The sequence below is a fragment of the Musa acuminata genome, chromosome BXJ2-2 (assembly GCF_036884655.1).
Source record: "Musa acuminata AAA Group cultivar baxijiao chromosome BXJ2-2, Cavendish_Baxijiao_AAA, whole genome shotgun sequence".
Lineage (NCBI taxonomy): Eukaryota > Viridiplantae > Streptophyta > Magnoliopsida > Zingiberales > Musaceae > Musa > Musa acuminata.
In genome coordinates this window covers 30,811,903-30,839,822 of record NC_088339.1, presented here as the reverse complement: position 1 = coordinate 30,839,822, position 27,920 = coordinate 30,811,903, and the positions used below count along the sequence as shown (strand labels likewise).

Genomic DNA, 27,920 nt, shown 5'->3' with positions numbered 1-27,920 from the left:
GTTATATACTAGCTGACTTATTTTCTTTGCCCTTGCCATTACCTTATTCACTTCATCCATTTCACTCAATCCTTTAAACATTAGTTCAATGCAATGGTTTGCGCAAACACTCCAAAAGAAAGTCTTATGCTTGTTCACCAGTACCTTACCTGCAGCTTTATAGCAGGCTGAACCATCAGTTATGAATTGCACAATGTTGCTGGAGCCAACATCCTGAACAACACTATCAAATAAACCAACAAGACATTCCAAGGTGGTTTCAATCTCAGATGCATCTGCTGACGTCAGAAACATGGTTCCTTTTGGACAATATATGAAAAAGTTAATCATAGCCTGACCAGATTTATCCATCCACCTATCAACCATGACCGTACAACCAGTCACTTCCCATGACTTGCGAAGCTCTTTATTAATTTCTTGCACTTCATTGGCACATATATTTAATAATTTACCTCTAAGAGAATGATACGAGGGAATTTTGTATCCTAGACCTACTGCAGCAATTGCATCAGCCATCCTCTGAAAATAGAATGAATTTGCCACACTTAATGGTATACCTGCTTCATACATAAAATTTGCAACTGTGATATCAGCATGATCTACATTTTCTTGTGAAGTAAACTGTAAAGCAGACTGAGGTATTGCTGAGGCCTGAGGAATATATGATGTCACAATTTTCTTTCTTCTGATAGAAATTTGTTTCACAAGCATCCTCTCCTCTTCTGTTACGAGAGCCATCTCTTGGAGATATTATGTTAGGAACATCACCAACATATTCTTCTATTCCTTGCTGAGCAGAATACTCTACAACCTCAAAACCTTTCTGCTTTTTAAGTCTTTCCAAAACTTTAAAGCCCAGATGCTGTTGCATTTGTGCTTTTACATCATCAGGTACTTGTTCACATGGAGCTATATTGCCTCTTTCCCCAGCTAAATGTTGTTTTAGGCGAGAAATTCCACCTCCTAAGATTATTTTATGGCAGTATCTGCACTGTATTTTTTGTCGGTCCCCATTTACCATGACACCATGTGCCCATCCAAGGTCAGTTGCTCTAGAAGGATCAAAATCCTGCATGAATCACAAAAGAGTGAGAAAAATTAGCAAAAGCATGCATATGAAGACAAACACATTAATTCTGTTGCACTCCGACACTTGCAAACGCATTCTCAGCAACATACCTGCTCATCCTTGTACTGGACACATGCAAACACATCAACAAATTCCCTTGTTCCAACCTCAAATTGTTGGTCTGCTGACCTAGAAGCTACATCACATAAACAAGTAAAATCAGTCACGAAAGAGTAGCAAAATGTCTGCATATGTGCAACAAAATTTGAAGCATTAGCCACCAAAACCATCTGAAGATATATGATCAATTCATTTGCCTAAGTGAGTGCTTCATCACTATCAACAAAATCAATTAAAACAGAAACAGCTAACATGATCTTAACGTCAGGAAAGATCAACAGCAAGAATAATCAATGACAATCAACAAAAGACTTTTGATTAGTTTGAGAGATGGAACTTACAATGTCAGCCTTATTAAAGTTAATTCTTCACTCAATGAAAATCATGAAATGTGCATATAGCTATGAGAAACCGATATCATGCAAAGCTACATTGTAATATCTTTCTAGAATATTGGATATACACATCAAGGATTAAGAACAAATGAGCAGGGTCTTTAAGCATGAATGTATTTGGATAAATATTGAGTGTATTTCTATGCCTATGTATGGGCATGTACATCTATTATTGATGTATATCAAGAAGCAAAAGTATGTTCAAGATTTGTGTATGTTTGTCTATATCAGCATATGTTCATGTATGTGCTCTAAAATTAAATGGCACAGGCTAGTCTGAGAGTATTCATTAATAATGGCATGTGTGCCTTGTGTATCAACCTTAGATATATTCAAAAACAACACATTTGAAATTGACGTTTGATCATTATGAGAAGTACAGGACAAGTTCAACAAGTTGAGTGGGACTAATGTTCTAAAAAAGAAGTAATTATTTCTTAACTAAACACTAAATCTAAAACAAACTCAATTTGGGTTTACGTCAAGCAAACTTAAGACTCAAAACAGACCCTGACTGCAGCAAGAGTCAAATAGCATAGTGGCTGAGGTTAGCTTTAGGGCTTCTTCTATGTTGTACGTCTATCCATGTACGTTCCTCCAACACAAAGGATCCTCAATTATGATATCTGGATGATTATATATTTAAATATGACATCAGAGAGCTATACATGCCTTTTCTCTAACCCGACCAAACCCTCCCCTTTCTTTTTTCTCATTTGCTCTCACCCTCTCTTTCACTTTCTCATTTTCCTAACTAGGTTGATGCGTATTTTTCTAGATTCATGCATCATTTAGTTCAAAGCCTTGCATTTATTGCACAAATGAGTTCAGATGTACACATTTCTAGCATAGATTGACTTGAAAGCTGGCTGGATCCATGTGAATCTCAACAAGATCCATAGATCCAGTAAACTCTGCATGGATCCGTGAAGATCTTGGCTGGAACTACCAAGATCCGCATTGATCTGGGTCAGATCTGCCAATATTCACATTGATCCAAGCCAGATTTGCAAAGATCCACATGGTTCTTGGCCAATCTGTCAAGATTTGTAAGGATCTAAGATGGAACCAACAAAATTCATACAAACTTGGCCAAGATCCATGTAGATTTATGCTAGATCATACAAATCAATCCAAATTTCCAACTATAGAAGCCTCACTTTTCCTTCTATATTGACATGGAATCTATTTCCAGAACCAGACTTAGTGACCAAGATGTTAAGACTATTACTAGTTTCATTTAGCAGTGATACACAATCTATCAATAAATACTGGATTGTACCATGCTGTCACGAACAAATATATACACAGGGTGTTCGATGTAATGTTTGTGTATGTTTGTGTCTTTCAGTTTTATTCATTCTTAGCACAGCATATAGAGGATTTGCAGTAGGCTTGACAGCCCCATTTTGATTAACTTTTGTTACTATTTTAGTCCTGTAAATGCAAGTTGTGTGTAGTTGTCACGTAGAGGCAAAACTGTTCAAAAACACACCATGCAGGTAGCCATCTTGGAGGTTTTCTATCTCCACAGAGTAGTACAGAGTGTCAACCAGTACAGCACCCTGGAGCTGCTCAGGTAGCAGCACATGGCTAGATAGGACTTTGGGTATTGTCTAGGGTTGATTCAATATCTTATTCTATAGCAATGTCATGTGAGCACTTATGAGGACTTTTGGCCATAGCAAACCACCTTGGACCTTTTGTCGTACGATCGTTTAGAGGTTACGAAGTCCATGTTTGTAATTTGTATTGTCTATCAAGTGTTTGCTGAAATGTCTACCTGTAGGATCCCGAGTTGAACGCTTCCTCTAACTCGTCTTCTCTTTTGCAAGTCCTTAAGGGATCATAAAAGGTTTCGGAGAGGCTGACCCCTTTCAAACGGACACGTTAGGGTGCTACACGACTTAGGCAAAACCAACTAAGTTTGTGATTATGCAGTATTATCGATATTAATTTTTTTTAGTTTTAGCAATGGCATGAAGGTGCTTGAAATTGGTACCCTATACAAGAACACAAGTTGTACTGATTCTAACAACCTGTAGGCTTGTCCCATCTCTTTTGTGGCAAACATCTTACCTTACCTAAAAACATCAACAACCATATAGTAATACAATCACCCCTTACTCATTTACCTTCTCTTCTCCTCCTCCATTTCCTCCTCCTCTCCTCTTCTTTCCCACTTTTTATCTCGTACAAATGATATCAATTTGTGCTAAGTGTCGATTATACCAAGTATCATACATCAGTCCATACTAATAGTCTGGTACTATACTAGTCTGTTATCCAATCAATGTTGGCACTAGACCGAAATTTTAAACCTTAGATTCTACAACTTCTTGTAGGCAACCCCAGAAAAGGGAGAAAAAGACCAACAAGAACAAGAATCTAGTAACCATCCAAACATAGCATAGGTTTAATCTTAATTAAAAACAACAAACAAAAAAAAATCAAAGCAACAAAAATGACAAAACCAACTAGAAGAGACTTAGATATCACTGCCATAAAAGACACATTTATCAACAAAAGTAGGAGATAGGTACAGAGTCACTTTATAATTGCAAATAAAAGCCAAAGAACTCGTTACGAGGATGAGAAATGTCTAAATTATGTGCTACATCCATGACGATGGTAACAAATTTTATATACAAAGTAAAAAATTTAAAGAAGATTAATTTTACCTTTTATAATCAAATTTTCATTGATTTCCGAGAAAATTCCTTAAGCCTATACCATAAAGATAACATACCATTCAAATTTGAACTTCATGATGACCCTTTCTGCCTCTATTGTTTCCTTTTTGGGCTTTCACTCTGAAGGCCTGAAGTTAAAGATATGTGTCCATTTTCTTCGACACACATCTTATAGTAAGAAAATAATGATGTCAATCAGACTGCAGATTGGGCTGCCTAAGGGTAAAGACCAAGAACACTGATCTTATTATTTGATGCTGGAAAATTAGTTATCTGAGTATATCATTTGTCCTATCTAGCCTGATATTGCAGCTAAATTTTTTACTTAAGCATATAACATGGAACCATAATAGCAGATAATTTTTAGCATACATGGATCAAACATAATCATAGAAAGGAAATAGCTATATTCTAAATTGAACATGCTCATTAACTTCAATGAAATTGCTACATCTAAAATGACCAAATTTAAACAAAAGTAAAGGTCTATTCTGGTAATAAATTAAGTACAAAGACAAAGTTGTCAAGAGAGAAGTAATTTTTCTTTGTGATACACAAATTTCGTGTAGACACAATATCCAAAAGAAGAAAGGAAATAGTAATGTTCTGGAGATCATACAGTGTGTTTCTGCTTCATTAAATGTCAACATTTTCTGTCTTGCATCTGGATCTGATGCATCCAGTTCCATGTTATAATTAACAGAAAGAGGATCTACAAAATTTCCATCTGCTGGCTTTCGTCTTTTCTTGTTTGGCCTCCTTGGCTTTAGTGAAGCCAGATGTTTCCTAATTACTTCCCGTACTTCTTTAGGAGCAACCTCACAGCCCTTAATTTCTCCCTTTTTGTTTGCCAAGTGTTTCTTGAAACGTGTAATGCCTCCAATCATGATCCTGTGGCAATAGTTGCATTGCACATGATGCCTGTGATTCCCAATCATTGTACCATATTGCCACCCTATGTCTAAGGGACGAGGCATTCTGCTACTGTAAAATTCAGAATACCAGATTCTTCGCTCCTGGAAGATAGTATTAATCTGTGCCCTGTATTGAAATATTATATAAGCATTGAGAAAAAAGGACAAAAGAAAACAATTAAAATAACACTTAAAAGCCAGTTAGCCACATTAGATATGCATGGCATTTGTCTTAGTGGGTGTGAGTCCTGCGCTAGTACACAAACACATAACTCATGTTTTTTCTCTTTTCAGGCAATATATGCACAACATCTTGAATAACCAACTATCTGATTGTACCTTCTTGATTGCCCATTTGACGTACTTAGCATCATAAAGTTTCATAAATGCAAAATAAGTCAAATCCCTAGTATTCTCAGTTACATGATCTTACACTCAACATGTCAGAGCAAAAAAAACACTGAATTAGACGTCAATCAAGTGATATTTTTAGTTCTTCACTTTGCACTCACTTCACCTTATATTGCCAATGCGACCTACCAACCAAGTTTATCGATATATTTTCTACCTCATTCTTTTTCTTGCTACTGCAATTCTGGATAGTCATACAAATGGATTCAAATACTGGTCCATGATGAACCGACCATTCTAATTGGTATATACATTTGCGCCGCACACCAATTTCACTCACATTGAGTTCATGACACGCAATCTAGGGTTTAACATTATCTGCACGTTCATGTTTCAATTGAGAAACGGCTACAATAATATGATGACTATATTAAAAAACGACGATTGTACCTAAAGAGTTATTCTCATTCCGATCAAATCTGTAGGGTCAAAAGAAGAATCTTTTACTTCTCGATGATCTTTAGACATTAGTAAATTAGAACACTAGAACCAACGAACGGAATTGAGAACATTAGTTAGTATCAGCAAGTAACCAACAGAAAAAGAAGGTGAAAATTATTCAAGTATTTGGTATCAGAAAACAATCCACAGAAAAATAGATGTGAAAGGTGAAAGATCCAATCTTTTTTACATCAGCATCCAAAAAAGAGTACAAAAGAAACAGAGAGGTCCATGGGCATCATCTTTGTTCGATCAATCATCCTCCAAACCAAGGGAAACTTACCAAGACGCGAGATGGATCGGAACGAAGTCAGCAGACCGATCTCTCGCCGTCGCCGTCGCCGTCCACCATCCGGTCTCCCTTCGATCGGGGCGATACCGGCCCGGCGAATCGGACGATACTCCGCTACGGAAAACTTTATCTCGCCGCTTCGGTTCGGCGTTCCGGGAACGGTGCCGGGTTGCGTGCGAGGGAGTCGATATCGCCGCTCGTAACGGGGGGGAAATGTTGGGGAAGAGCGAGGCGCCGACCGTCTTATTCCTTCTGCCGTTTCTTATCGGTCGCTGGTTTGGTCTGCATCGTTACGATTAGGGCCCGATATATAATAATGCATATGATGTTTCGTAACCGTTATATATGTTGTGTCGTCACGATATATGTCACCGCGCTTGTAGTTGACCCTCTCAATCATAGTCAAAATCCGAATCCGACTCGCTCGTATTGGAGTAGTGTGATTCAGATATGAATCCCGTGATCTTATTGCACATTGATCCTGAGGATATTAGTTAGATCTCATTTTTGCTAATTATGCTTGCACTAGATCTAGCCATGCAATCTCATATCTCGATAGAGCTAGATAGGGACATGTCCAAACAGTCCAAGAGTAAGATACCAAGAACTCCAAAGTCATTTGTTTGCTTCAAATTAATATCTTGCTTTATAAATATCATATGTATGTTACATTTTTCGTCCCTTAGTAGGTCTTAAGAAAGAAAGAAAGAAATCTTTACAAATGACTTTGAGCTTGAGCTTGGATTAACCTAAGAGACTGTTATCTTTCTTCTACTATTATTTTATTTTCTCATGGTAATCTTAGTTATCTCTTCATGGATGTTGGCCAACTATTCATAGGATTGTATTTTTATTACTATTGATTCTGTTGATTGTTCTGTTGGACTAAAGTTCTACAAATAGTGTGGCTTCTCCCTTCATCACTTTGCTCTGCGTCTCAAGTGCCCATACAATAGTCTATCACTGATATGATCATCTCTTTCCTCCTTTTTAGATTTTTTATTCTTTATCGAATTATTACAAGACAAGAAGAAGAATGGAGTATGTTTAGTAACCTAATGAGCCTTCCATTACAATCTTTGGATCTGCTCTTCTAGGTTCATTTTTGAGGGTTGGTTCGCCATATTATTGACATCTCATACAGATGTTGATGCCTGTCAGTCATGTGAGATTGATTGCGAACATTAGCGTTAAAGCTCATGCAGCCACAACTTCGCCCTTCGAAGTTACATTAGATCTGGGAAAGGTCTATCGACTGACAAGACTAAGTTTTCCATGGGGAGTATCACAAGTCCATAAATGATAAAGAGCATGTTCTACACAGTTTGAACAACCTTTCCAACCCAATCTAGCATGACTACCATACTCTTTCTGTGTGTTTTGTTTATAACTGTGTATTAAAAGTTTAATTCACTTCACTATGTTGTGAGAAGGTTCTTCTTCATGGTTGTTGGTACTGACTCTTATATATTTCCTTTTTCTGTCGATGATGCAGACTTTAGGTGCTTATGTCAACAATGAAGGTGGGAGATAGATGAAGTTGTATCATCAAGAGTTACTGACTCCAAAAGCTTTTAGAAGCTGTTGTCAAGCTAGGTTACTCAAAAGCGGGTGCCTTTGAGTAACTTGTACTTAACACATTGTTCGCATCTGGTGTTGCAAGTCAATGACATAGTGAAGGGCAGAACTGCAGATGCCATAGCTGAATCATGCCAAGTGCTACAGTTTGATGGATTGACAACATTTTTGGCTGAGCATGAACAGGTAGGTAGGAATGACTTCTAATTCATTTGATTCCCTCCGTGGCAATCTAACACACTATGGTAATAGTCCAAAAGTAAGATCTGGAGTTGTCCAGACATGTAATAGTGAGAACACAAAAGTTACAGCACAACCAGCCAGAATGCCATTTCCTACCTTGAGCTGTGTGCATGTCTTGTACGCAGCAGCACGTCTGACCAAATAGACCCTCACAAGAACCACAAATCCATAGCTGCAAATGTTTGTTTGATGACCAGAATGATACAGGAGCCTAGGTTTTCTGCAATACAATCATACGACTGAGGTTGAAGGGTAGTCTACTGCAGCCAGGGTTAGGGACACTTTTTTATTTTCTTTGTTCCAATGCAAGGAAGACAGCTCTTCTTTGTGCTTGGTGAGATCTTATTCCAATCTATGCTTGGGGGTCTGCATGGGCTTGCGTTTTCTTGTCGGTTTCCTCAGATCTATCAACAACTTTCGTATGAAAAGCAATAGTTTGATCCACTTAGAGGCTAATCATGACATGAGGTGCCGACCATCGCTCAGCCATGTGTGACATATGGGGAAACAGAAGCGGTGCCTTTCTGTCATTTCTCGAACGCGTGCTTTTTTGTACCATTATTGTCTTCTCTCGCAGGCAGATATTACAACACCGGTTGATGGCTGCTGGCGAAGCAAGTGCAAGAGCAAGAGCAAGAGCAGTGAGGATGAGATGGATTCTTCTCGTCAAGGTTCACCTCAGCTACCGCCTCCGACACTCGACCTTTCCCTCGGCTTAGCTTCCTCCGATCCATTCTCCAGCACTCACGGCACGAGGGACGTGAGGCTCTTCCCTTGCCTCTTCTGCAACAAGAAGTTCCTCAAGTCGCAGGCACTCGGAGGACATCAGAACGCGCACAAGAAAGAGAGAAGCGTCGGCTGCACCTCCCAAACCTATCTTCCGCCTAAGAACGACGCTGCTGATGATAACAACTCGGATCCATCTCGGTTCTCCGCCGCACCGCGTGGTGATCACTTGGAGAGCTTCAGGTCCTACGCTGTCCCATGGACTGTAAGCAGCAGGAGGGCAGTATACGCTACCGGATGCCCCTCCTCCTCCAGCAGTAGGCACAGAGGCCCCCACCAAGCTCATCAGGCACTGCTACTGGACTTTCTAGGTCATTCCGACGGCAGTACTGTAGGTTTTGCTTCAGCCGCTGGTGGCGGTGAAGACATGGCCAACGTTGATCTCTCCTTGAGGCTCTAGATCACTGCTATAGTCTATATAAGTCTGGAACTGGAATTTCCCAGCACTAGAAAAGCTTTCGTTGTAGCTTATTTTCCTTTTCGGTGCCTTTTGCTCGTGTAAGGTTCTGTTGTTCGTACTGAATAGTTGTGCTTTGTCTTTCCATGAGTCCGGGCATTATAAGTGCTGCTTGCGGCAGGAGAAGGGTTTGCATGAGAAGACACTGCACGTGATGTGGTGGGACGTTGATATATGAGCTTGTACATTTTGCCGGCTGGAACATCATTCAACACCCTACTCTGAAAAGTCTTGCCTCTCATCATACACACTGCATATGTATGCTGAGGAGTATGTGATGGTGTAGAATGTATATCTTCATCAATGATGGAACAATCATGCCAGAATTTTAGGATAATGAGAAACGACTACAATAAGACTGCCAAGTTAGCATTTGCCGAGACAGAATGCAGGAAAACAGTGTTGTTGATTACTACTGCATGTTTCAGTCACCCACTGTGATGAAAGAAGACACAAGGCGAACATGGAGGAGGTAGAAAACCAGAGAGAAGTAGCAATGACTGAACGTGACTCTTTCACCGAGCTGCAGTCATCAAAGTGCAGACCAAGTATCAGTGGCTCTGTGGATGAAGAGGACAATGAACAAGACACAGAAACTTACCTACTTGTGGAGCCTGCATGGTGTACTGGAGGAACTATGTTGTTGCTAAATACAAACTGGTTTCTGCGGCTCCTCAACAGTGTCTTTCCTGCAGTCGTTTGTCAAGTCTCTGTGGCCCCCGAGAGAGATGGCAATCACTATTGGTGTACTTGCGGATATGGGACTTGGGAGACCACGAATCTTTTGTAGATTTGCTCGAGTGGCTTGGGGTCACCTTTTTGCACCGGAAGAGATACAAGCAGCCATGGATTTGGAGGTATCGGAGTCGCAAGAGTCTGTCATGGAATATTGCATGTCCAAAAGAGCTATCCCGGTAACTTTCTCCTCCTCCTCAATTACCTCACCCCCCTCCTCCATTGTGCGTGCCCAAATAAGACCAATAAGCCAAGAAAAGATAATTATTTGAAATCTCATCCGATAAATTTTTATACTTAATATATTAATTTAATGATGATTTATTGTATTTGTTTATCAAAGATGAGAGTATGAAACCTCATCCGAGGCTTCAAATCTCATCCGATAATTTTTTTATTTTTTATTTAGATTTCGAGCGGCTCATTCATTCGTTAAGAAGGTTGGCAAGTCACTATAAGATTCTGATAGTACTATTTTTGTTCATATATGACACAGATGGGAAATACTATTTGGTGCAAAAAGATGAGAAAAAGAAGGGAGATGAGCATTTACAAGAATGATCATTGGGCCTCTTAACTAAACGATGGAGGAAAAACTTGGGAGATTAATTGAGGTGGATTAAGATGCGGACAACTGTTAGGACTCATTAAGATTGTCTCTAATGGGAGTCCCTTTAATACCCAAATCACCTCAAGGGAGTAACAGATTTTTCTTATAATTTTTTTATAAAAGATAAATGATGAAAAAGATATTGGATGTAATAAATTGTCACCAACTATCCTTAAAAGGATGTCGTCAAAGGTTAATAAAGGCAGTATGATTCTAATAGAAAGTTTCTCTAGGACTTCTTCTCCCTTGAGTAAATGAGTTTCAGCAGAGGCACAACATACAACAATTATTAAGACAATCCAATATTATCATGAAACTTTATATTTTCGTACGTTAAAAGTCATGAGAAATTAGATCATTGGCTGGGTTATAACGTGTATCCCTGTTGACAAAAAGAAAATGATGAATTGTCAAAAAAAAATTCTTAAGTTTTTAAATAAGTTTCATTTTAACATTCCAAAATTCTTACCGGACATCATTTCTTTTATGAAAATATCATTTTTACCTGACTTTGTCGAACCTATTATCGCCTCGTCTCTGCACTATCACCTTACTTTTCATCCCCTCTACCAAGGACGACGACGAGAGCCCTTGGTTGCCTCCGCACATGGGCCTACCTACTCATCTTCCTCGCTCATGATTGACGATGAGGGAAGGCCCATGGGCAATAACGTGGAGGCTTACGAGTGACAACGAAGGCTGCGAGCGACGATGAGAACGCATAGGTCATGCCCCCTCATTCCTCATCCACGATTGATGATGAAGGGAGCTTACGGGTGATAAATGAAGTCAATATGAGTAGGGTTGGCATCGCTAACTTGTCAGCCAATGCACAAAACTGACGTGGTCTATGAAGGCAACCAACGACAAAGGCGACCAATGACAAAATCATCAATTATGAAAAAAAACTCTTTTCAAAAATATTTAAAAATTCAAATACTTTACAAAAATTTATAAAAACTTCTCCGAGAATTCACCCAAGAAAATGATCACTGTGATAACACTATCCACTGTTTCATTTCACTTGTCACAAGGACAATGTCCGTCTTCGACGACCCACGTAAGAGTCGAGAAAAGAGCACAAATAACTATCCAAGCATCCTCTTACTGACCTAGATCGAAGCTAGACTCTTGCATATACCTTACATTTGGTTCTGTTTGACGTATGTCTCTTCGCCATTTTCTTGATATCGTCAAAAGGATTGACAAAGGAAGCATCTTCTGTCAACTTCATGTGTCTCTTTAATGGGCTCCCTTGACATCATCACTCCAGACACAGTCCCATGACCCAGAAGGATCTTTTGGACCTTCAATGAATCTTTGTCCATGCCCATCATTGCCAAGGCCTTCACCAGATCGCAGTTGCTGCTGTTTTCTGCGTCTCATTCTTATCCCCAGTATCCTCAACACAAATCTTGCAAGTTCACCATATAATACTCCAGAACGATCAAATAGCTGAAAGGAAAATGATAGCATATAAGTCAATGCAAATCTCAGGGAAGCCATGAAAAAATGTTCAAGGATAAAAGATAATCATGAGAACACCTGCAGGAGAGCCGTCATGAGCATGTGAAATGCATGTGTGTTCTGGTCCATGAGCATTGAAATACGACCAAAGAAGTTCACAACACCGTGCATCTACAATCAACATTAGGAAATAAGTAATGGCAAATCAAGGTTTAAAATATCGATTTAATATTGATTTCAACATCTTATCAGACCAAAATAGTACTAGCATAGTACCCAAGACATACCAACTTATAAAAACTAGTATCACTAAAAACATAATAGAAGGATAAATGCGGACCGATACTGAGCTAATATGGTTCAATAAAAGTCCTTTGTTGTACTATAAAAATAAGATTGATAATGAGTTATATGGTTTGGCATCAGTCGTTAGTCAAACTGGTCGATACAAGTTGCAACATGCCAATATGATCTGTATGTGAATATTTTGTGCCAAACATGGCATAAAGCCAAAACAATGAAGAAAGGAATGGAGTTCTTGTAAAGATTATACAGTATACATAATTCATGCAATAAACAAAAAAGGGACATCGATGAAAATGGTCAAGATGGCAAGAAGTTACAGAAATCTCAACAACATGATACTGTAATGGTACAATCTTAACTGAAACATGCAACTAGGGCATCATGTGTTAAAGAAAGAGGGATGATTGTCCATAGAAAGCCATCATCATAGAAAGAAACAGGATATATCACGTGGCTGCCAATGAAAATGATGAAAACAAAATGACATCATCAAAACCACAGTTAAATTTTCGACTTTGCAAGTATAGAAAGTTAGAAACAGATACATGTGCAACAACAATTAACAGCACAAAAACATGCACAAAGAATTAGAAGGGCAAATGTGAGAAAGGAAATAATTTGCAAGTGATTAGACAACTTAAGCAACAAGTATGTCTTACCACCCGAATTAAGGATATCCAGAAGCCTGGTGGTGATGGAGGGCCATATGGATCATCTGGATCTTGGTTGCCAAAAGGCCCACCCATGCCCATCCCATAACCGCCTAAGGAACCACCATATCCTCCATTGTCCATGCTACCTCCATACATCCCAGAACCTCCATAAATCCCACCATTCCCTGTATACATGCTATTACCATAAAACCCACCACTGTACAAACCACCAAGTCCACCATATGAACCATAGACACCAGACCCATACCCTGAATTGTAGTTCAAATTTGGGCCATAACCTGTATGACAGCATGAGGCTTCAAAACCTAGATCACATCAAAACAGTTGTGAGCTAGAACACAAATAAACAAACAATTACCTCCATGGCTGGTTCCATAGTTCTGCTGCCAAGGCCTTGGAGGTAAAGGCCTGCCAAGAGTATTTCTATTAACAGTGGCATTTCTTTCAGAACCTGTAACAACCTCCCCAGGTTTTGCAGTTCCAGATGCTTCCACAACCTCACTTGTCCTGCCAGAAGATTGGGGTCTGAATGGTACAGGACCAGATGATGTCCCAGCTCGCTCCCATGGTTTCGATGGTGGAGCATTACCTGAAGCAATACAACCATGTGCTATTGAAACCATGGATAATCCAAATAAGAGAGAAGAAAGTAGGTCATTTTGAAGAATTTCTATGGCAATAAGCACATTCTAGGAATACAATGTCGCCACAAATGACAACCAAGAGCTACAGTCCCATTGCAGGTGAAAATCTTCATCCCACGTAGTAAGTTCAGACTTGTAAAATGGTCAGTTCATATAGATATACAATATGTCAATAACAAACATGTCAATTTTGTTGTTCATGAACTACAGAAACTCCTGAGTGTACATGCGTAAAGCATAGAGGATTTTCATCAGCTTAAGACAGAATAAAGTTTAGTGGATTAAAGGAACATGAAGATCACATTGCTGACTTAAGTTTGACTACAAATGACTAATTTTATAACCATGACTAAATCCTTGTCATTTCTCAATAAGAGGAACCTGATTCTTAATTTTATTGTGTAATGTAGATCCAGTCTCTCAGTTTTTTTATTCTTCCCTACATTCCACAATTTTTGAGTCCCTATCTGCATAAAATATAAAACTAAACAGGGCCACTTCATAAACAAAACTTATGCCGGTTAGAGATAAGGCAAGGATCAAATTCAAAAGACTCTATTCATACAAAATCAATCAGAAATGCCATGAAAGAGGTGCAGATCATAAACAATGCAAAATTTGAGAATTTTGAAAACAATTCGGGAATTATTTAAAGAATGTCAGCAGTCACAAATGTCTCAGCATCCTAGAACCCCATGGATGACACTAATCCGGATAATACTTTGGTTATGTGTTTTTTGTTCGAAAAAAATGCTAGGTAAATATTGAACCTACACCTGACTTCCGAACCCCTTTGTGTGTAGTGGCCCGTTTGCAAGTCTTTTTTTGTCTAATAAAAGTTAGTCGATTTCTGTTGCTTGTGATATCGGTTTCCTTGTCCTTTCGTGCAGACGAAGGCATATTAAACGTGTTTGTATTTCTAATATTTTCTTTTATGTGCACTGGTCTTTTGTGGACAGGTAGAGGCTGACCCTTGCAGTGGGTGCTTACTCAAAAATTAGCTCATGCTGCACACAAGGAAGGATGAGAATGGAACTTTCCATCCAGAGATAGAAACAAGAGCACAACTGCTATCAATTAATCATCGGCAAAGTCATATGATTTTTCCAGAAAAACGACGATCATCTTTACGAAACAGTTCTTCCTTGCGATGTATGATTATCATGAGAGAATCAGGGAGCGAAAAATCCATCATGAAATCAGTTTTCAATAAATTCAAAGGGCCCAAATTCACCAAATTTAGCTCTTCTTGAATCATCAACCGACATACCCCCGATCAAAATCTATCAGATATATGAGGAAAAACAAAAACAAAAGCTATCTTCTCGCGATTCACGGCTTGGAATGGCCAGTCTGAAAGAAAACGATGAGAAGGAGACGAATCGCGACGAATCAACCGAGGGTACAAAACCCTAATCAAGACTCTGCCGTCATAAGCAACACTAAATACATAAAGAAGAGACGAATGCCGAATTATTATCTAGTTTTCAGATAGGAAGGAACCCAGAAAGAAAGCTCGAACCGAAGAAGAGAGGTGGAGGATGACAAGAACCTGGTGGTGGAGGATTGGATCCCATGGCGACCGCGATAAGGAAGAGCTACTCCAAGGACTTGATGGCGCCGGAAGACCCTTCTCCCCGGTCTCTCTCTCTCTCTCTCCCTCCTCCCCCTCCGTTGGCACGCCTCGCTCTTTTCAATACCTCTCTCGCGTCTCTCGCGCCCTCTACCTGGAAGGCGACGAGAGAATGCCGCCCGCCGTCGCCTTTAATTAGGCAATATTTAATAATAGCTTGACGTCGCTTAAAGTAGCCAGTCGGAAGATTCGGCAGGGAAAGGGACCGTCTCCACAACCGGCTTAAGTCACGATCGACGTCGGGCCCCACGAATCTAGTACTACGTGGGGCCCACGGGTAATTGATGTTGACCTCACGCGGGTCGGCTTTGCTGGAGATAGAGGACTTGTCATCGTAGCCGTCGATCCTGTATTGATGGACAAGGCTGAAGGGTTCTCGCCCGTCTGATCTTTCCGTCAAACACCAAACATGGACTCACGCACTCCAAATCCGAAAAAAATTTATATTAGAAAACGAAATTAAATATTTTCCTTTTATAAATATAAACATTTTAGTATAATCTTTAAAAATATAAAGTTCGTTAAAAATAATTAATTACACGATATAATTTATAATTAATTTTAAAAACTGAGCTTATTTTTTATTCCTGATCATAAAATTTGGACCCGTGAAAAAAAAAGTAATAAAATATAATATAGATTATCGAATGTCCCCCTAAGTAATATGTTTTATTAATTTCTTTTCGTATTATTCGTTTGACAAATTTGTTTGCAATAATATGACAATAAATATCATGGTACACTTAGTTGGATTCAAATCAAAATCACATAATGGAGCAAGTGAGGAGCCATTGTCAACGTCCCAGTCCATCCGTATCAGTTGACTCTTATTCATTTGGAGGGTTGACAAATAGATATGGTGCACATTAGGTAGAGGGTCATTGTTAGCCTCTGAATTAAAATTAATATTAGAAATTAGAGATTCATTAGGAAAAATATAAGTGACACTTGGGACTCGTGCAATGTAATAGCCTTGGGGGTGAGAATGGCAAAATTGTTGGTGTTGTAATTTCCTAATAAACTATGAACTAGAATATTTTTTAAGAAATTTTCTAATAAATAAACCAAGTGATTTGGTTGATTTTTGTTTTTTTTGTTTTTCATAAATCTGTATGACTTGTGTTAACGAACTTACCTAGCCATGATCGAGGTGTCAGCATGGCTTGGTCAGATTGTCGATATTTATGGTCGTCTCGATGAATAGACCTCCGTAGGGTCGGGCTGAGCTCGGGGTTGGCTTCGGACGCAGCTCTCTAGCGGGCTCGTTGTCTATTTCATCGTAGCCAGGCTCTTACACACATGCCTAGGTTGAGAGGAGAGGGGTTTCTCAACTCGGCCTCTCCAAAGATTAAGTTGGTATCGAATGGATTTCTGTCAAACGATCATCCCCCCTCAGATGTTGGTCAATGGGGCTTTTATGCTTGCGCCCGAGGGTCGACCATACATGATCTGCCTACGGTGACCAACTTCTCGAGTGGTTGCGTTCATACCTTTGGATGGCTGCCAACTGGTCTATGGGGGATAGCATCGCACGACGTCGTTTCGAGCTTTCCGGAGTGGCCTCCGATGGTACAGCGCCTTCTCGTGCTGCTCTGATAGCACGAGAGAGTGTGGATGTCGTTTCGAGTATGAGATGGCACGTCTAACACGGCACACCGTCTAAATCCCGAGGTTCCACGTCCGCGTTGATATGTCTGCTAACTGTGTCTTAGCAGACAATATCAAAATATGTCATATTAACTTGTACCTATTAGTTCCTCAAATTAAATCTGATTGGAATATTTGAGTATATTAATTTTTTAGGATATTTTTATTTCAACAATCATTTTATATATAACTAAAAGTAATATACACATAATGTTATTATCTTCACGTCATTCCTCAAGGTATATGTCAACTTGACTCGGATCTAAAGGTCTAAAGAATTGATGCTAAGTTGATTATAGTACAAGAAAAATAATTGGAAGTAGTGTTTCATAACTTTAACACGAATCATAGAAATTAAAATAAATATATTAAAATAAAAAAAAATTGAATGATTGATATTTTACTTAGAAAAACCCCCTACCACTAATTTTTACCCAATGATATCTCTCTAATTGGTTTTTACTTGGGGTGCTCCTTTTACGTCAATCTAATATGAATATTTTTCACTAATCACCTCAATCGTTGTTGTCGCCTCTACCACCTCTATCCCTTACTCTAGTTGTCATCTCCTGCCACCCACCCATCCCCATTGTCTATCTGCTCATCTCCTTTTTATTGAGCTTTCTTGTATTACGTCACTTGGATCATGAGTTTACAACCACATCATTAATGACAATAATGTTAACGTAGCCCGATAAAAATATAGAATGGGGATGAGTTCAACTTGTGGGTCATTGAGTTAGCTATGCCACCCTCATCATGTGGGGTGTTAATAGACAATCCGCGGAGGATCTCGTCGGAGATCACCTTCTAAAAGTTATAGTAGAGCTCAATAATAAAAAGGGAGAAGGGAGGAGGTGATGGACAATAGAGGACATACAATTACAGAAAAGGAGGGAGGAGAAAGAAAATTTGGAAGGGAAGAGGTGGTGGAGATAATGGGTGGCGTTACTCTTAGTCAGCAAAGGCATTGGCAATCGAAGCGATTGCTAGAGGGTATTTTTATTTAAGTAACAAAAAATGAGTGTACCTAGATAAAAACTAATTAGGAAGTATCATTAGATTCAAGGTCCAATAGTATAAGCATTTTTAGCTAAAATATCGTTGAAAGATTATTATAAAATAAGAAGTTTATTATTCATAATCTATTTTTTTAATATTAATAACCTTTGTTATTAACTATCGTTATAAATAATAAAAATATTATTTTACTATTATAACCCAAGTATTATTGATTTATTTTTTTCAAAACCTTGTACTCCCTACCGTCATCGATAATTACACTCTCAATCGACGTCAATATCTCTATTCATCGTCGCTCGCCCCTCGACCCCCCTTCTTTCTACTCATCGTTCCCTCGATATCATCCTTCGAAAAAAATATTAATAAAATAAAATAAAATTATAAATAATTAAGAGAAAAATTTATAAATAATTATAAAAAATAAAAGTTAAAAAAATTTTAAAAAAATATTCTAAAAAATTAAATAAATAAATACGTAATCGAACGAATTGGGAAAGCAAAGAGAACTTCTCATCTCCTCTCTCCTCTCTCGTCCCTTTGCCTTAAAACACTATTATACATTAATATAACATATTAAAATACAAAATAAATCTTATACAAAATGAAGTTTGGTGTTAGGGTTTGTGACTCTGCCTCGCATCCCTCTTCCCTCTCTCTCTCTCGTCTCGACCGGCATTGGGCGAAGGCCTCTCTTCTCTTCACCACTCGGCCTCTGTTTCTCCACCGCACCTTAAATTTCGTGTCGCTAATCCTCCCATTTCCTTCGGTTAGGGTTAGATTTAGGATCAGGGGGCTTCGGAGGACGGGTTTCTCTCCTCTCCTCTCCATTTCCATCCGATTCCTAAAAATGGCGCCTTTTTAGGTGCTGGGGTTGGGGATCCCATTTCCAGCAATCGCATTTACGGCCTCGATCTCTCTCGATCATAAGGGTTCCGATCCGATGTCGCCGCCATCCGGCGGCGCAGCTGCCGATCCCGCCGGATCGCGGTCGTGGCTCCGTGATCCGGCGGTGGAGGAGGAGGAGGAGGAGGAGGTTGCAGCGGAGGGGATCGACTTCTTCGACCAACTGCCGGACTCCCTGGTGCTCGCCGTGTTCAACTTGATCGGCGACGTCAAGGATCTGGGGCGGTGTTGCGTCGTCTCCCGCCGCTTCCACGACCTCGTCCCCCTCGTCGACTCCGTCCTCGTCCGCGTGGACTGCGTCATTTCCGACGGCCCCTCGCCGTCCTCTCCCGGCGGGGACAAGGCCCGCGGCGTCTTCTCTCACCTCGCTCGCGTGGTTCTCGGTGGTCTCGTGAAGCCCTTGCAGGCCCTCGGTCAGATACTGGGCCCATCTTCGGCCGTCACCTCCAGCCGGAGGTATTCGCCCTCTTCCTCCTCGTCTGAGGTCTCCCACCACTCACCGGCCGAGGTCCTGAAGAACTTTAAGGAGATCCGCCGCCTCCGAATCGAGCTCCCCGCCGGTGAGCTCGGGGTCGACGATGGCATCCTCTTGAAGTGGAAGGCTGAGTTCGGGTCGTCACTCGACAGCTGCGTCATTCTCGGTGCAGCCTCCGTCATCCCGTCGTCTTCGGTCTCACCGACCAAACCTTCGAGCCTCGACCCCAACCCTTGCTTCCAGGACGCTTGTGGAGATGATGACAGCGGGGTCATCCCGGAATCGTTCTACACCAACGGCAACTTGAAGCTCAGGGTGTTCTGGACGATCAGCTCCCTGATTGCTGCATCAGCGAGGCATTACCTCCTCCAGCCGATCATCGCCGATCACGAGACTCTGGAGAGCTTAGAGCTCACCGACGTGGATGGGCAGGGAGTGCTGACAATGAATCACGAGCAGCTGCAGGAGTTCCGGGTGAAGCCAGTGTCCGCTTCAGGGAGCTCACAGAGAACCCTAGTGCCAGCTCTCAGCATCCGGCTATGGTATGCACCCCATCTGGAGCTTCCTGGTGGGGTGGTACTGAAGGGAGCGACACTGGTGGCTGTCCGGCCAAGCGAGGAAAAGGATAGGGACGCTGCCAATGTTGGGGGTTGTGGTGGTCCTGTTGGGTCCTCGGACAGGTGCTGGATCTCAAATGCCTTTGAAGAGCCATACAGGTCGGCAGCCAGGATGCTTGTGAAGAGGAGGACTTACAGCCTCGAGATGAATTCATTCTGAAATCTAAGAAGAGGTGCTGCGAAGTATACCTTGTGAAACTTCAGATATTGTTTGGTTATCATGCTCATTCTGAGGATTTAACATTTTCGACTAGTTGCATTTTTGTTTATGTAAGTGTAAGAGTTGGGTGCAAGCTAGGGTTCCAAATTAAAATTATGTTGTTGTTACCAAAAGTTCTCAACAAAACTTAAATACGGTATTGTTTTTGTGTTTGTTAGCAGCAAAGGCTTGCTGCCACATCTTTAGGTTTTCTTAATGCTTATAGTACAACGGTTAATCGACTATCTACCCTGTATAAGTAATTGTGTCTGGTTCTAAGTAATTATTTACCGTATATGTCATGTTCAGAAGAGCTATGTTATTTTGTAGTATTAGGGCTTATGTTAGCAATCTTAATTCTGTGTATATGTTATCTCTTAGATTTCACATTATAGATTGATTTGCATAAGTGACTGATGTACTCGTAAAACTTTCAGGCTCTATGTCGAGTTTTGGTGAACTGGAAGAGTAAGACATTGTCTTGAGAACCTGATGAGAACTTGTCGACTCTTCCACTCCATCGTTATGGTAACTCATCTCCTGCAATGCACTCATGATACTGCTGCTAATGGTGAACTGCGCTGTCATCTGCAAATGTGTATGTAACATGCTTGTTGTTATTGAGCTCTATCCATAAAAATATGTACTATCACTGCAATTAACCTCGCTGTCTCCTAGCATGTTGATATTGTAGTCTTTCGATAGGCGAACACGGTCTTTGATGAATGAATATGTTTTAACTTGTAGCGCTCATCATGATCCACATTCCGTTTCTTCTACAAGTTACAAGTCATTCTTCCAAATCTGCACTTTATCTTGAGGATCCCATCTCCATTTTTTTGCATGGACATTTTTTAGGTGTCAATCCCTCAGGTCATAGCAACCAGTATTTACTAAGCAAGTTTGATAGATCTCAATGCTGCACATGTTGATGATGTCTCCATGGCGACCATCCAAGTATACTCTGCTTGCATGTTTGTAACAAAGAATCTGTTTTAAGACATTTCTTGACATAAAACATAAGGATTCTTTTACTTCTCCTTTTTGTGTGGGACTGTTTCCAGATGGCAGATTGGTGGTGTGACGGTACTGTATATTGTTATATTCGTTAATAATTAGATTTGTATATAGTGTGAGATGTTTTCTGTCCTAATGATTGGTTTGAAATTGTAGCTTCTGCCAGTGTTAACCTTCATGGATCAGCATGGGAATCTTGGTTTGAAATTGCAGCTTCGGCCAGAGAGATAAAAATCATTGATCGGTGTGGAATCTTGACTTGGATGTCTCTTGCTTCGCTTATGACAGATCATTATGCATGTATAGTGGTTGCAACCATGAGCTTTGTCGAATGAATCATTAGGTCTTTTTGTATGTTCTATGTAAGTGTAAAATGAATTGCATAGTATCTAGGACGGATTTGGATTCAAATTTCTAGATTTAGATATTGATTAAGTTTTAGATTTAAAAGAGAAATTATATATGTTTATCCATTCATGGATTCAGAATCTTAGACCATCGGAATCTATATTTAGAGGATGGATTTTAGTACTGCAGCAGGGATGTTTGTTTTAGCAATTGGGATTGCGTAGATGAATATTCATTGTTGGGAACCTTTTATATTGGCAGATCCAATGATGCAATGAATTAATTCTAATCCTTATAAATATTAATTATAAACTTTATTATCTGTATTAAGGTTTCATAAAATAGTTTATTTAAGAGTTCTTATGTGTTTTTTGAATGAAAATTAAAAATATTTTGATATATTTTAAGATAAAAGGATGATAAGTCTTACTTTTTTACTAGGAATGTCTTAGGTTATAAAAAGATCAAAAGGATGTTTTGATCTTTTTTATATATGGAAGATCTCTTTGAAAAATATATAAATGACCGGAATGTTCAAATATTTAAATGGAAGATCTCTTTGAAAAATATATTTCGTTAGGAATGTTCAAAAACTTAACTATAATTTGGAACATACGTGCCAGGTTGATACATAACAATGTGAACTTTGTGCTTGAGATTCAATCAATTTCGTGAATTACAATTACAAGTCTATTGTTAGGATCCGGATCCGGATCAGCATCCGCAATCGAGCCCGCTCAACCGGCATCCCGTTATATCGCTGATAACGGAGAGAAGACCGCGTTACACAGCCGTTTCTCACGGACCCGTTTCACCAGCCGCCGCAACGTCCTGAAACCCTAATCTCCCTCTTTAAAACCCCGCAGCTTCCCAACCTTGACCGAACGCCTCAACCCTCCGCAGATTTCGTCCCCTCCTCCTCCTCCTCTTCTTCTTCTCTGATTGTTCGTCTTATCTTCGATTTCTTTTCTCTTTTTTCTTGAGCGGCAGAATTGAATTCTGTAGGAGCGTGATGATAGGTTTATGTCGCCCCAGTCTTACGATCCGTTTTGTTTTCCGAAACGGATGATGGTGATCGACATTTTTATCTGATTCCTTCCTCAGATCTCTCTATCCGTCCTTAAAAACTTTAATCTTTTTCGCTTTTGGTTTTTTGTGATTTTATATTAAACGGGAGAATTGATGATGCCAAATCCATAGTTTCTTTCTGCACTCCAGATGATGAATCATCACAATACATGCACTACCATCTGATCTCCCTACTTAATGTTGAAGTTTCATTCATTTTACTCTTGGTATTTGAATTTTTTTAGAAAGATTACGTTTTTCCGTGCGAAATTAGAGGAAGTGATGAATTTGATTTGCAGTCGGTGATGAAGTTACAATTAAGTGCTGAGTTTTCTGTGATTAACTCACCAAATATCACCATCTTTCGGCTGAGACTGCGAGTTTTTTTCAATTTGGAATGATCGTTCGATGTTTTATATGCCATTGGTATCTGATGCTCAGTCTTGATGTCGGTGGCTGGGCATCTCGTTAGAATGGCAGAGAGAGAAGAACAGGTCTTGCGACACTGGTTGCTCTACTTCTAGTGAGCTTCCTGTTACTTATACCCTGCTTACATACTACGTTCGTCTTTTATGCTTTGCTGTAACTATATGAGCGTTCTTATTTTGTTTTATGTATTGCTGGCTATTTCTGCATTTTAAGTTGTAGCATGTGTTATGCTCAATGTTTTTTCTTAATTTTTTTTATGGTGATTATATATTTTCCAAGATACTGTCTTGTTGCTTCCTCGAATCAAGTGCCGTTGGCATTTATGAATTGTATATTTGGATGGTGGGCGTCCATATTACATTTACTTTATCAAAGAATTTCCAAAGGGAAAACCAGATGTTTTGTTATATCACATATGGCTCGGTAATTGTTAAGGGGCACAATGTTCGGTGTTGATCTTTAATGCCACCACCAGATGGTTGTATCAATTGTTGTTGACTTGCCATTATATTTTTAGTAGCATGTGTCCTTTGCTTTGTAATCATTTTATGGCTGTGATTCGTGGTCTGTATTCCATTGTGAATCATGATTCTTCTATGGCATCATACATTTTTGGAGCTATGTTTAGTAAAATACTAAAAAACAACGAAATCTGAATACAGCATAATAATATAGTGTTTGACATTATTTTGTCTGCAATTTATAGAATATCAGTGGGACGTTCTGAAGTTTGAAAACCGAGTTGTATGTTTAATTTGTAATTAATTTTAATCGAACAACTTATGAAATGAATTAGATCGTTTTATGATATGAATCATGTGTGGATGAGTGTACTGAGTCCAATTTGGGCTATAGATTTATTGAAAAGGGGCAATCTTGTGCGACAGAAAAGTCCATTCTGAAGATGGCTTTACAAATAAAAATCTGGAATTTATACACAAGATATGGAGGGATTTAACATTAAGTGTATGTGTGGGAAGTTTATATATCATTTGGAGAATTGTTTATACAATTGATCATAGGTAATAAGGCAAGCATGGAGTTTAATATTCCATGGGCACATCTCTTGCTTGTACTGACTGCTGTGTTGATTAGATTACAAAGTAAATTACTGGTGACAACCTCAAGAGAGTATAGGCATAAATGTTTCCTCAAGATGTACAACAGTGGTAAGATTGCAACTCTGTTTTCTCATATGGTGTACGCTATGGTAATGGGGCAAATGGCAAGAGTCAACTCCTTTGTTGCTTCATGTCAATTGTTCAGAATCTATTGTAAATGAGCCTCGGCAAGTAGGGTTGTATTACATGATGTTATTGAATCACATTGCTAACAGGAACTTCCATCATGCAATATAGACTTAAAAGTTTCTTCGAAGGATTTTTGAACATCTTACCGTTTTTTTAGTGTAGCAAATCTGTGGTGATAGACCTGAATAATATTGATGATGTTTTGTGGTAATGTGGATGATATGAACACTCACCTTTTAATTTCTTTTCACAACCGTTATTTAGAACTTTAGGCACATTCAATGGATTGTTAACAGCTTCTTGCTCGTATGATCGGGCATGTAATTCTTGTTCTTGATGATCAAGTTATGGAAGATCTGACTGCAGGAGTCTTGAATGCTTAATGAGGCGATTCAGCAAAAGCTGCAGGGCATGGCATCCCAATCAGAGACAACAGCAATAATGCAGGCATCTCCATGTACTCTGGTTTGCTTTGACAAGGTGGTGGTGTTATTAGATGCCTGATGCTAAAAATCATTTTATCGACGTGATTTAGTAAAAATGAGATTTGAAAAATCGATATTGGTATGGATAATCATGTATAGCGACATGTAATTAATGAGATAATTCTAACGAGGGTAATTATAGGTTAATTTTATAGTTAGCTATCTTTGTAAAGTTGTGAGATATTTATGGTTAGGAAAGTAAAATATATATGTTTATTTATCTTAATAATGTTAGTTTTATGGATGAAAATATGAAATTAGAAGTTAAAAAATATGATTTTAATGTTTGATGATGGTTGATGTCGGTGGTAGCGGATGTTGGTGTCAATGATGATGTAGTTGTTTAGTTGTCTCAAATGATGATAAGATTTTCTCTTATCGTGATGCCACTAGTTTTCATGAGAAGCGATTTGTCGATCATCTCGAGTTACTTTGAATGTGTCTTGTAAATGGTGCTAGTCCTTATGACAAGGAATCAAAGAGATAATTCTAATGAGGGGGTAATTATAGATTAATTTTATAGTTAGTTATTTAATATTTTATATTTTTTAGAGTTATGTATATTTATAGTTATAAAAGTAATATTAAGATTTATTAATCTTAAATATTCGATGATGGATGATGTCGATGGTGGTTGATGCTGATGCAAATGTTGATGTAGTTGTCTTCAACGATGATAATATTTGCTTTCATCGCAATGCTACTTGTGTCCTTAAGAAGCGTTTCGTCGATCACCCTAGGTTGCTTTGCATATATGTCGATAAAGGTACAGTTGTTGAGTGATAATTTTATCAATGTAGATGGTGGTTATCTTGTCGTTGACTTGTTGGATGGATCTTAATCTTGATCCGAAGTTAGGGTCGTTGGAGCTTTTGTTGTGTCGTTGACTTGTTGGATGGATCTTAATCTTGATCCTTTTCTTCAACATTTTGTTGCTCAACATTTGTGTTGATATAGATGCAAGACGGTAAAAGGGTTACTCAACGAGACGTGGTGTTGGAACTAAGACGGTAGGAGTTTGGTGACTTTAGTTTTGGGTCGAGGTTGAGATCCACTTAACATGATAGTGACAAGGTAGTTTCTATCTTTGTTGTATATGTTGTTGCAACCATCACCATTAGTATCGGCGTTGGCAACTGTGTCAACGTTGACACAGATACAAAGCGACGTGGGGCGGGTAGTAAGCTCCTCGTAGAGGCGGGTGGCATCGTAGTGAGAGTCGATCTTATCTTCATCGGAATCAGTCAAGCAATTACGTTGGTGTTGACGTTAAAGTTGTTATCACTCGCTCCCAATGATGTTTTTCACGTTAAAATTATTTTTTATTTTTTTGTTTTGATTTTTTCATCGATAAAATTGATGTTGTTAAAATAAATGGTTCTAGATGACATGTAAATATTTAAAGTGTAGGGATTGAAACACTAAAGGTATTTGACTAATGGTTAATATGTAATTAGCCCTTGATAAGACTTAGCAACATCAAGCAATTATCTTCATCGGGTAGTAAGCTCCTCGTAGAGGCGGGTGGCATCGTAGTGAGAGTCGATCTTATCTTCATCGGAATCAGTCAAGCAATTACGTTCGTGTTGACGTTAAAGTTGTTATCACTCGCTCCCAAAGATGTTTTTCACGTTAAAATTATTTTTTATTTTTTTGTTTTGATTTTTTCATCGATAAAATTGATGTTGTTAAAATAAATGGTTCTAGATGACATGTAAATATTTAAAGTGTAGGGATTGAAACACTAAAGTTATTTGACTAATGGTTAATATGTAATTAACCCTTGATAAGACTTAGCAAAGATGATAAAAGTGTTCATTATTTGGATGGAGATATACTTACATTAAATTATTTATGAAAATACTACTTTATAATTGTCTATGAAACTATTGAATCAACATCAGAACCATTATTCTGTATTTAGCCAATCATTTCTGCCCACGGAGTTTGTAGTTTATGGAGAATTTGCAAGTTCTATAAGCTGTTTACCATTGGATTCAAACAGGAGGGCAAGATATCCTCATTGCGATGATTTCTATCCCACTCTAATTCAATACACAACTCATGAATCATCCATCACCATAGTGCACTGGCACTTGAACATACCTAGTGTGCATCAATAAAAATAAAACTATTTGAGATATCTAACTTCATATCGATGTGATTTCTTTAATAAAAAAATTGAAGTTACGAAAAACAAAAAAAAGTATAACAGTAATAATAGTTACATATATTAATCAATAACATCATACAAAGCATGAGTGCACAACAGCTAAGGTGTAGGAAAGTGATAAAGGAACATTGTAAGAAGCACAAGGGAACAAACATGGGATATAGAAACATATGGAGCTATGGTCACATGTTCACCCATACCCTGCAGAGGTGTGTTCCTCATCCATCAACAGTGTAGAATGCAAAGGTGTTCATTTTCCTATTCACTTTATCCAGAACACATGATTTAAGTTCAATAAAGAATTGAACGGGACACACCTCAATTCTGTACACATACTGTAGAGTCAGTATCTCAATAGACACTTGACTTGCTTGAAAGTACTTATTGCAGGAACAAACTTCTTTCATTCACTAATAAGATGCTGAATCCCTGATAGAATACGGGCTATGTAGGACGGGAATAAATTAATGCACTTACATGCAATGCAAGGGATTGTATGAAGAATAGAAGCACTCGAGAATAAGGTGTGCGTATATGATTCAATTTAGCTTCCTTTAAAGCAATCTTATGGCTTTAGTTTCGTCGTTCAGCATGTATAGTTTAGCACTTGACTTCATGTTCATAGGTCAGGCTCTTATGATTTAGCTTTATGTTGTAGCTTCCTGTAAGCTGACATTGTTTTGACTTTTAGCTTTGATCATTTGACTTGGTTTTCATCCATCTCTCTCATCTTCTCATGGTGATCCTCTAAATGTATCTGAATTTTCTGTGTGAAGAATTCGTCAGTCCATAACGCATTTTCCGGGTTCTCGAAGAGA

At 38.9% G+C, this 27,920-nt stretch overlaps 3 protein-coding genes and 4 non-coding genes across 9 annotated transcripts; 5 read left to right on the top strand and 2 right to left on the bottom strand.

Moving 5' to 3' along the window:
* Nucleotides 1–341: 341 nt before the first annotated feature.
* LOC135605038 (uncharacterized) lies at nt 342–6,573 on the bottom strand. Its single transcript, XM_065094715.1, has 4 exons — nt 6,327–6,573; nt 4,897–5,318; nt 1,180–1,265; nt 342–1,069 (listed from the first exon to the last, which is right to left on the bottom strand). Exons 2-4 carry the CDS (start codon nt 5,252–5,254, stop codon nt 590–592), a joined length of 924 nt encoding a protein of 307 aa, XP_064950787.1. The 5' UTR covers nt 5,255–5,318; nt 6,327–6,573; the 3' UTR covers nt 342–589.
* A 5,066-nt stretch (nt 6,574–11,639) lies between these two features.
* LOC103975298 (peroxisomal membrane protein 13-like) lies at nt 11,640–15,589 on the bottom strand. Its single transcript, XM_009390222.3, has 5 exons — nt 15,388–15,589; nt 13,550–13,780; nt 13,177–13,469; nt 12,290–12,382; nt 11,640–12,199 (listed from the first exon to the last, which is right to left on the bottom strand). Exons 1-5 carry the CDS (start codon nt 15,410–15,412, stop codon nt 11,987–11,989), a joined length of 855 nt encoding a protein of 284 aa, XP_009388497.2. The 5' UTR covers nt 15,413–15,589; the 3' UTR covers nt 11,640–11,986.
* Nucleotides 15,590–18,745: 3,156 nt separating this feature from the next.
* LOC103975299 (F-box protein At5g46170) lies at nt 18,746–21,868 on the top strand. 3 transcript variants are annotated; one of them, XR_010484644.1, is made up of 3 exons: nt 18,746–20,306; nt 20,770–20,860; nt 21,506–21,868. XR_010484644.1 is itself a non-coding variant. In XM_009390223.3 (2 exons), the coding sequence occupies exon 1, from the start codon at nt 19,079–19,081 to the stop codon at nt 20,291–20,293; it is 1,215 nt and encodes a 404-aa protein (XP_009388498.2). In that variant the 5' UTR covers nt 18,746–19,078; the 3' UTR covers nt 20,294–20,306; nt 20,770–21,085. The 3 variants fall into 3 exon arrangements, 1 of the variants encoding a protein (XP_009388498.2); XR_670948.3 differs by having other exon boundaries at nt 20,770–20,930; XM_009390223.3 differs by lacking the exon at nt 21,506–21,868 and having other exon boundaries at nt 20,770–21,085.
* An 834-nt stretch (nt 21,869–22,702) lies between these two features.
* On the top strand, nt 22,703–22,792 carry LOC135606350 (small nucleolar RNA U31b). Its single transcript, XR_010484803.1, has one exon. It is a non-coding gene; the product is annotated as a small nucleolar RNA U31b (small nucleolar RNA).
* Nucleotides 22,793–22,869: 77 nt separating this feature from the next.
* On the top strand, nt 22,870–22,957 carry LOC135606335 (small nucleolar RNA Z195/SNORD33/SNORD32 family). Its single transcript, XR_010484791.1, has one exon. It is a non-coding gene; the product is annotated as a small nucleolar RNA Z195/SNORD33/SNORD32 family (small nucleolar RNA).
* Nucleotides 22,958–23,059: 102 nt separating this feature from the next.
* Nucleotides 23,060–23,144, top strand: LOC135606336 (small nucleolar RNA Z196/R39/R59 family). Its single transcript, XR_010484792.1, has one exon. It is a non-coding gene; the product is annotated as a small nucleolar RNA Z196/R39/R59 family (small nucleolar RNA).
* A 36-nt stretch (nt 23,145–23,180) lies between these two features.
* On the top strand, nt 23,181–23,323 carry LOC135606346 (small nucleolar RNA F1/F2/snoR5a). Its single transcript, XR_010484799.1, has one exon. It is a non-coding gene; the product is annotated as a small nucleolar RNA F1/F2/snoR5a (small nucleolar RNA).
* The last annotated feature ends 4,597 nt before the right edge of the window (nt 23,324–27,920 follow it).

What these genes read in the sequence shown, in the direction of transcription:
- LOC135605038 (XM_065094715.1), bottom strand. Translation starts at nt 5,254, where the DNA reads ATGCCTCGTCCCTTAGACATAGGGTGGCAATATGGTACAATGATTGGG. An exon ending in TAATGAAGCAGAAACACACT is followed by an intron (nt 1,266 to 4,896) that starts GTATGATCTCCA and finishes TATGTGATGTAG; the next exon opens with CTTCTAGGTCAGCAGACCAA. An exon ending in TCCAGTACAAGGATGAGCAG is followed by an intron (nt 1,070 to 1,179) that starts GTATGTTGCTGA and finishes TGATTCATGCAG; the next exon opens with GATTTTGATCCTTCTAGAGC.
- LOC103975298 (XM_009390222.3), bottom strand. Translation starts at nt 15,412, where the DNA reads ATGGGATCCAATCCTCCACCACCAG. An exon ending in CTATGGAACCAGCCATGGAG is followed by an intron (nt 13,470 to 13,549) that starts GTAATTGTTTGT and finishes GCTGTCATACAG; the next exon opens with GTTATGGCCCAAATTTGAAC. An exon ending in TCATGACGGCTCTCCTGCAG is followed by an intron (nt 12,200 to 12,289) that starts GTGTTCTCATGA and finishes TTTTCCTTTCAG; the next exon opens with CTATTTGATCGTTCTGGAGT.
- LOC103975299 (XM_009390223.3), top strand. Translation starts at nt 19,079, where the DNA reads ATGTCGCCGCCATCCGGCGGCGCAGCTGCCGATCCCGCCGGATCGCGG.